The sequence below is a fragment of the Pagrus pagrus genome, assembly GCF_965226575.1.
Source record: "Pagrus pagrus genome assembly, chromosome: 11".
Lineage (NCBI taxonomy): Eukaryota > Metazoa > Chordata > Actinopteri > Spariformes > Sparidae > Pagrus > Pagrus pagrus.
The window spans coordinates 16,658,396-16,667,701 of record NC_140195.1 but is presented as its reverse complement, the minus strand read 5'-3'; the positions used below and the strand labels follow the sequence as shown (position 1 = coordinate 16,667,701).

The window sequence follows — 9,306 nt, the reverse complement described above, 5'->3', positions numbered from 1 at the left end:
AGAGAAGACACACCGCTGTGTCTGCCTTCGTTGTGACATTGTGCAGGTGGAAATATTCACTGCAGGAGCAAACCTTCACAGTGTGTTTACATGTGGGGCATTTTTCTCCATGTGAATCCTTCATGAAAGACATTTAAGGCAGGGTAAGGTGGTTGGTAAAACTTGACTGTAACTTCTCCAATTACACATTTAGAGGCAGTATATAAACATTAGTTAAATGGTCTATATCACACTATTATGTAGTTGTAAGCAGCTATAAGTATTTATGGATTTAATACTGCCTATAACTCCCGTGTTGAATGACAATTAGTAAAACACTGTTGTAATAATAAAATATGTTTTCATAGCAGAAGCTATAATTGCTGATAAACAGTGTACATTAATAAACAGTTAAAGGTCCAGTGTGTAAGATTTTGTGGCATCTATAGCTAACCAACTGGACACCTCATCTCACCCTCCCCTATGGTGGGCGCTAACAAACCAAACGACAACAACAACAAAAAAAACGCAAATAGCCCTATCGGGCCAATAGAGCCCCTTAAATCCTTCACACTACACCTTTAAATATGTCCACGTCTGGTAAAAACATTATAATGCATTATAAATCATTTGATAAACATTTATGTGGTGCTATTTCAAGTTAAATAGAAGGTGTGGAAGTGTTTCCAGTGTGCGTCATAATATAGAAAATAAAAAAATTCCAAATTAATCCAACTGATATTTAATTAAATTAATATTGGGTTTGGGACTTTATTAAAATGTGCATAGAATTATTCCTATGTACCACTGATTTTTATAAAACAATAGCACAATACGCTCACATGATCACTACAAAATGCAAATCAAAGTCAAGAAATTATAAAAAATGAACTAGCCCTAAACAGATTAGTGCTGATAGTGCAAAGTGTAAGGGAACCAACAGTTTAAGACTTTTTATACGAACAACATAATCTTCCATAAGACAGAGGTGAATCACATCGTGAGGATAACTTTGATGATGCATTTCTGTGTGCAAACTACATACTGTGTACTCTGTCGCCCCCTAGTGCCAAACAAAATAATACTCCCAAACATCTGAAGGAATGGAAAAAAAAACATTTTGTACTCAACCAGAATATTTTGGTCTTTTTATTTCACATCAAGCTGAATGTATAGACACGTGCAGTGCAAAACTCCAGTTAGCCTGGAGTAAAATATAATTACAAAACATTGATACCAGTGATATCAAATTATATTTATAAATCAATCAAAAACACTTCAGTGATAAAAACGATCCATTACAGACAAATAAAATTCAGTACTTCATGTTGTGCATGAGGTAATGTGAGTCAGTGATCCTCTCTTTATCGTATTAATAAATTCCCCAGCTGGAGCTTCAGTAGTCGGATGTGAGGGGGAACACTCACTGACACATAACGACGCACACTGCACTTCAAAGCCGTGAGGCGTCCCGATCCTGCCACACTTAACCGCATTATCAGCAGCTTTACTGATTTAGGACATTCTCCAGTGGCAGAGATTGGACCAAACTGAGGACAGCTTTAAAGCTCTGTTAATGCCCCGTTCTCCATTTCTCTCTTTGCATGGGAAAGTATGTTCCATCAAACTGCAAAGCACTGGACACAAATGTGGCCTTGTGCCTACCTCACAGAACAAACTGTTTTCCAATCAGCTTCCACTGATCAGATTCAAGATAAAAGATTTCAGTTAATGTACAGCTACTAATTGATATACAATATTCTCGCCAAAATGTATTGGTAGACCTTTCTGTAAGTATGGGTTATGTTTTACAAGCTCTGAATCTTTAACACTTAAGAGCCAAGTTTTGCTCACACATTTAGCCACACAAGGAGAGAAACAGTAGAAGGCACATGTTTGGGCTATCTTAAAGGAAGCAATGTAAAAGCTTTAAAATGACAAAAAAACAAAATGTACAATCCTTTAATATCTCTACGAGTGCAAATGATACTAATTATGCCAAGGTTACTATTCACAGCATTAGGGGAAAAAACACATGATAATAATAATTACTAGAAATAAATTATTATCGGAGCTAAACTTGTAAAGATGTGCAATGCTTGGCAATAGCACAGGTAGGGTACCATTTCTAACCTAAATTGACAATTCACATACATAAAGTTTACCTGTCCTGAGGCAACTTTATAAATTATATTACAAGAAAAACAACTTAATATTATACCAATTTTGCAAAAGCAAACAGGAAAAACTGTCACACGGAAGCGTAAAAGCCATTCACAGTCTGACTAATTGATGAGGGTAATAAGGGTAATAAGGGATCTAATTGTATCAAGACATTCAAAATCTGTTGCATTGAAAATTGCTGAAATGATTGAGATGATTTCTAGCAGTTAATACATGCAGTTCCTTTCACAACTGCAACTAAGCCTCAAGTCTTACATACGATAAATTAAAAACATCTGCTTGTTAGATCAAAACGTTTAAATGTTTCTTAGTGAGGAAATATTTATTCAGAGGGTGCAGTGCACAGCAGTGATGAAGAGGTTAGTGATAGTGCAGCTGGTGACAGTGTAAGAGCACTGAGCCCAGAGAAGGTGACTACTCTAACCCTGGTCTGAGGTCACCCGTAGGGCTTAACTAAGCATCTTGTGGCGGTCAAAAACAGTCTTGCGCTGTTCCTGGACCTGCTTTTTCCAGCGCTGCTGTGCTCCCTCGACCCGCTCCAGCACTGTGTTTCCTCTGGCCTGGGGGTCCACTGGCGGACGCATCTCCTGAACACACACATACAAAAACTAAAAATTAATTCAAGGACATCACATTCATATGAAATTAAATAAATGCATGTGTTTGAATGGTTACCTCAGAGTCCTCCTCATTGTGCAGTGGCTGCGTGTACGGGTCATGTTTGCGGATTAGAGGATCTACCAGGAGCAGGAACAGCATGTAGAGCAGCAGTGCGCCAACAACAGACAGGTAAATGATGATGGTTACCTGGGACACAGAATGGAAGAAAAAAACATTTAGAAATACTAAAATTGTTGGATGTTAAAACTAAAAATTCGAGATATAAAAGATTGTGAAAATATTAACAGAAAGTAAATTTCTCTATTTCTTCAGTAATGTGTGCCGGAAGAAGCAAATGTTACATCAACTGTTAACACTAACACTGTTACACATTTCTCTCACAGTTTATATTTCTTTTGATTGAACAGACAAACTTTAGAGATTTCATGATCACTCAAATTACAGCAACCCTGTTAATCTTGTTTAGTGTGACTCAAGATATAAGACTGAATAACATAAACTGCCAGAAGTCAGATTAAAACCCAAATAAAGTCAGTAGTACCTTGATGGTGTTGCTACTCCGTTCCTCGTACTTGCACTCACACAACAGGCAGTACGCTTCCACATCATGGCCGGGCACCGGCATGGGCTCCACTACATGGAGGCAGTTACTGGAAAATACATCAGTGGGTTAGACATTTTTTCACAAATACAAGGTCTTTACTTCTACACAGTCACAGGTGGGTGGCACTGTTCATAGCAAGCAAGTTCTGGGTCTGAACCTGCCGACCAGCTTCCCTTCCCCTGCATAGGTTTCTACCAAAGTCCAAAGACATGCAGGTTAGGTTAATTGGTAACCCTAAATTGCCTGTAGGTGTGAATGTCAGCATGAATGGTTGTCCGTCTCTATGTGAGTCATGCACAATGTCAGCTGAGATTGGCTACACTCCCCTCATGACCCGCAATAATTGATGAATTATTACTTATGCTACTTTACAAGGCAAAAACAAGCTGAAGATGACTTAAAGTCTAGATAACGTGTTTCTCTTACCAATCCTTCTGGGAGACATTTCTGTTATATATGTGGCCAGAGATGTTTCTGTATGGCGGGCAGATGCACTTGCAGCGAACATCCTCAAAGTTCTGTAATAGTAAAAAAATAAATTGCATTGATGTGAGACCAACTGCTGATTTAATATTATAGCTCAGCTATCCATTGTCCCATGGCAACAACCTTTATTTCCTCCTTATTAAGAAAACTGAGTTACACAACAAAAACAAGGCATGTACATAAAGTTCCAGTTATTCCAGCTTAAAAAAACACAACAGCTCTGAAAGGACACGGTTTTAGAAATATATATCAATTTAAATCAAGCCAATTATCATTGACAGAAACTTTAAAAAGGCTTATATATGAAAGGTACTTTTTGCAGGGAACTGCAGAGGAAAGTTGGTGCATTTGTTTTGGTCTGCGTATGAAACTGTAGAAACTTATTTCTGATAATATCAAACCTCCTTAATGTTTCGATACAATAAGAAATGTTGCTCTTAGTTTTACCCAATTCAAATTAAATCAAACAAATTTTGTATTCATAAACACACCCAAAAAAAGAAAATAGAAATAAACACCTACAAAGTTACTGATAATCTTTACACAAATCAAACAAGTCAATGTATTACAATGACGAGAAGTGTTAGTCCAGTCTTTCAGATAGATTTATGACTTAATTTTTAAGTTTCTTTGCCAAAGGGATTCAGTTATAGGCCAAATGCCTGTATCTATCAGGTTTTTAGCTGCGTGTATATTTTTACCTTCGTCTGGGCAAAATCAACAACATCCAGCAGCAACAAGGCCACTACTGCAGCTCCAGCAAAGGTCCATGATCCTCCCCTGCCAGACGACATTTTCCCTCTGGCAAGAAGATCTGCTCGACGGATGCAGAGCCACCCGCAATGCTCTGTCAAGACACAACAACACCAAGTAACGTAACATCTGTCAGTTTAACAACAGAGATAGCGGTTAGCTAGCTAGCTAGCTAGCAAGGAAACAAGCGACACAAAAAACTTCACTGCGACAACACTAAAACTAAAAACGAGCCTTTTGATAATACAAAACAAGCATAATACTTTACGTACGGTGTAATAGTAGGTCAAGTGTTTGTTTTTGCTATGCATGCAGGATGTAGCTGCGCACCAGCTAGCTGTTTTAAGAAAGATCGCACATATGAATATTGGGCTTCCAACTTCCGGGTTGTCGTCCCGTCATGATGCAGGATGGAGCATGTAGCGACACTGCCACCTACTGGACAAAAATATAGAAACAGATAAGAATTTAAATTAAAACCTTTTACTCCATGTTATTTCACAGCTATAGTCACAAGTAACTTTACAGACTAATATTTTACATACACAACATATGATAATGCAATAAAGTATGATGTATAGTTATATGAACATAGTGGTATCACTGGGCCAAATAAATGTTTGACAGACTATTTATTTTTTTCTAAACTATATTTAAGCCTCTATCTGCATCTTGATCAGTTTTACTATTGTGTCTACAAACATTACTGATGCAAATAATCTCACATAAATGTTAAATAGTTTATTCCCTCCATTTACTAAAACCAGTCAATCTGTCTAACAGTGATAACAGACTCTAATCCCGTGTTTTCTGTTTTAATATTTGAGCTATCCTAGTCTTTTATTTTGAAATACAATAAAATATAAATAAAATGGTATTCCTTCTTTGTCTTATGGCTAGGACCTAAGACCTAAAAAACTAATAAATATAACTATAAATATATATAACTAATAAAGAAATAATTTTAAAGCAAGATGATGTGATTTTAGATTATGCAGACTGTCTTAGATGTGTTATAAATGCTTCTTTACTGATTCAATTTATAACCACTGCAGATACACGTGTTCACTTGCTGATTCAGTTTTTTGTGCAGACTTGAAAATGTGTTAGAAGGAGAAGCGGTCTCACTGAGGCCCCATGCAGTATGTACAAGGCCCAGATTTATGTGCTACACTGTTGGCTGTGGTCTGAACAACCCCATTTATTTACAATAACAAAACATCAATATTCTGTGTTTTTAACACATTTTTAAACACAGGAATGACTCATCACAATATTTTCCCATATCTTTCAGTCAACACCGTTCTTATGTCAAATCCTGTCTCTCTGGTGGAATTTGAAATGCCTGCAGCTTCTTGACCCAATCAATACCTCTATTTCCCGGTAATCCTGCTTTCACATCTTTCTGTACAATAAGATACTCGTACCTTTAATAAGCCATAGAAATCAATGGCTCACAAATTCAGCCGAAACCACTTGAGCTTGTGGTCACAGAGATCAATTGAGACCATGTTTATTTCTCTAATGAGCGATGATATCAGTGTGAACAACACAACCCCATCCTCCGTGTAACCTCAATCATTCCCGTGACCCTTGATTCAACCATGTTAAACAACATCTTATTTATTGTATATATGTTCTGGAGTAATATATTGGGATTACAAGTTTACAAAGCATGTGAGCAGATTCCATTGAGGTATATAAGATATTTATTGGTTCAAACAAACTACCTTTCGCCAGACTATATCAACAATACGTATGGAAAAACATGCTTTGAATTTTGAAAGGAAACTTCAATAATGGAATAAATATAAATTTTGTTATTTAGTAATAGGAGTTTAGTTTGGACTTTTCTCTTACATCTGGATATAAGATGCTTTTTTTTGTACCCTCCTGTACGCCTATGTTCATGTTCCTCTTGGATGCCCCTATGGCAGATAAGACATGATAAAGTGCCCTCTAGGGTGCCCTCAGTGACCTTTCTCCTTGCTGGTGCCCCACCGCGTACAGCTGGTGCCCTTTTTTATTTTTTTTGCCCCTGCCCCTCAAACATCCTGAGTCCGCCAATACCTCTTATGCAGCTCTTGCAGTGATATATAAATCTTAAAATGATGTGCACATCATAGAAGAAAAATAAGATTAGTAATTTAATCATTTAATTTTTCAAAACAAGAAATAAACTTTTGCATTCAGATTATTTAGTTAAAACAAGTACATTCAGAAAATGTGAGTGTGAGTGAGTGTGTCCCTTGTTGAATAGCTCTTTGATGGTATGGCATGAAAAAAGCCCATTTATTCATTCAATCAATCATGCATTTATTAATCTATGTAATATTCATCATGTATATTTGTAGCCATAATGCATGTCTTATCATAAACCAGCTCATAAACTCTCCCAGTTTGTGACTTATGCGAGTCCTCTACTTGTATTTCAACCTCTCAGTCCTGTCATTGTAAGCCACTTAGTTTTCTGCCTTCTCTGATGCATGGCTGCCCTTTACACCCTCAGGCCAATTACAGCATAAATGACACTGGCCAGAGCTCAGTGCCAGGTCTCATTATCGGTTCAGGGCTCTCATGAAGAAGAAAAAAAGGTGATATAGTTCCTCTTAGGTAGACGAAACAAATATTATTCATTTGAGAAAGAAAAGGATCTGAGTTATCTTATGGAAAACGGGTTATTAGCTCTAAACAAAACTGTAATTGATGCAGACGGATACAAATGTTTTGACAAAGTCTGTGGGAAGTGGACTGAGCACACATTCTGACTACAAAACAGCGAAGGAAAATGATCCATAATGGAAACACTGCAGAGAAATCCAACTTATAAACAAGCTCAGAATATGTCAAGTTCTCTTACTTGTCAGGTTACCTGAAGGTATTGACTGAATCGCATTATTCAAAGCATTAATTTTCATGGGACTGAAAACAGCGGGCAGTTTGCCCACTAGGAGATGCTATTAAGCCCAAGGCAAAGCAAACTGAATCCAGACCAGCAGACTTTGAAGTGGTCAGCAGGGATCTAGGAGGACATGTCATGTAAAACATGGTTGAATATGTTGTGAAATCCACAGGTGAGGCTGCTTGAAAAAACATAAAAACAACTTGTTTGTTGAAATGATATAAGTAAATTCCATTCATGACAGAATACAAAAAGGCTGGACGGCTTTAAGTTTGAATGATTGTGGATTTATACTATAGCTAACATTTTTATATGGTTAAGCATCCAAATAAAGTCATACATGTCCTCCTGAAGGGAGACACCCTCTTTCAATACACCCCTCAACCTTTCAGCATTGTTCTTTTTGACCTTTATCACATCATCTGCAGTGTATTTTTGCTTTCCACTCTGCCTGTGTATCATGCTTTTGTAGAGAACACCGTTTGAATAACAAGACTATCTCTGGGCGAGTGCTAACTCTCCTCTCCTCTCGGCTGAGGTGATGCATTGTGGGCAGCAGGACTATTCTAATAGACACACATGGTAATTACAGTAGTGGGAGGCAGCAGACAGTGGTGGTCCAGGGACAGCACAAAACTATAAATCACAACTCCTGGTTCCGCCCTCCTGAGCGTAGCCGATCACGCTCAACCAAAAAGCAATTCTGCCAACATGTGTTTGCACATTTGTCTTCATCAGCTGCTGGCTTGTTTTGGGCCCCTGCGACTGAATTCTCCTTCCCGTGGTAATCAAACACAGACTCGAGTGTTTTTTGAGTCAAAGTCTGCTATATTAGACTCAACAATTAGCCACACTTGAGATGTAGCGGGGATAATTATTCTACGTTAGCAAAAAAGCAGGATGAAAGGGTGAAGAGGGTATTTTGTGAAGTAAAAAACAAACAACGAACAAGAATGAAGCTACAAAATACATAAAAAGTATAACCTGTGTAAGAAAAACATCACCCGATGTCACTTTAGGTACAGTTTCTTTTGGCGAGGTAGCGTGAGATGCCTCCAAAAGAAGAGTGTAAATCAAAGAGGGGGCAATAGCAAAGGTGTTAGGAAAGTAGGCAGTGACGGTGACTGCATACTACAGTGTGTGTGTCCTCTCCGGCTTTATCCAGACGGACAGCTGCCTGTCAGCCAGCTGAGCCCATGCAGGGAGGAGGTGTCTGCTGAGGAGCTGGTGTCAGCAAGGTGAGCGCAGAGCCCAGCTACACTGAGCTGAGCTGAGCTGAGCTGAAATGGATGCAGAGGAGAGAGCGCGTCTCCTGCCTCTGAGGGACACCGATTTTCAGCGAGGAAACAGAGACTGCTGGAGCAGGAGACTCAGCCAGACAGAACATGAAAGCCAAGAGCGGCCATGACACATGATGGACACAAACGCAGGAAGAGAAGCTGCCTCCTCCTCCTCCTCCCGTTTCCCCCCCTCCCTGCTCACTATCCTTCTCCTTTAGTCGCGCTGTGCAGAAACAAGACCCCTGAAGAAGAGGGGGAACGGGAAAAGAAGAGATGATGCTTGAATCGCAGTGGCTCCCAGTTGAACTCTGGCCCCCTGTAATGTGTGATCTTTGATGTTGCCCCAGATGTTTAGAGAGATGCAGGAAGGCTTCAAAGAGACCTTAATAGGCTAATCATAGAATTGTGGCATATCGGTAGGGGGGGAAAAAACGCCAGTCAGCTGCCAGAAATCCACATGCTTCTTTCAAGAGAGACCAGGGGTCATGGGAGAAGAC

At 38.8% G+C, this 9,306-nt stretch overlaps 1 protein-coding gene across 1 annotated transcript; it reads right to left on the bottom strand.

Moving 5' to 3' along the window:
• Nucleotides 1-1,113: 1,113 nt before the first annotated feature.
• tmem9 (transmembrane protein 9) lies at nucleotides 1,114-5,019 on the bottom strand. Its single transcript, XM_084365600.1, has 6 exons — nucleotides 4,900-5,019; nucleotides 4,576-4,721; nucleotides 3,815-3,906; nucleotides 3,326-3,434; nucleotides 2,839-2,970; nucleotides 1,114-2,750 (listed from the first exon to the last, which is right to left on the bottom strand). The coding sequence occupies exons 2-6, from the start codon at nucleotides 4,666-4,668 to the stop codon at nucleotides 2,613-2,615; spliced, it is 564 nt and encodes a 187-aa protein (XP_084221726.1). The 5' UTR covers nucleotides 4,669-4,721; nucleotides 4,900-5,019; the 3' UTR covers nucleotides 1,114-2,612.
• Nucleotides 5,020-9,306: the final 4,287 nt, after the last annotated feature.

Coding starts and splice junctions, on each gene's coding strand:
- tmem9 (XM_084365600.1), bottom strand. CDS start 4,668: ATGTCGTCTGGCAGGGGAGGATCATGGACCTTTGCTGGAGCTGCAGTA. Junction 3,907..4,575: donor TTGATTTTGCCCAGACGAAG/GTAAAAATATAC, acceptor TTACTATTACAG/AACTTTGAGGATGTTCGCTG. Junction 3,435..3,814: donor AATGTCTCCCAGAAGGATTG/GTAAGAGAAACA, acceptor TGTATTTTCCAG/TAACTGCCTCCATGTAGTGG.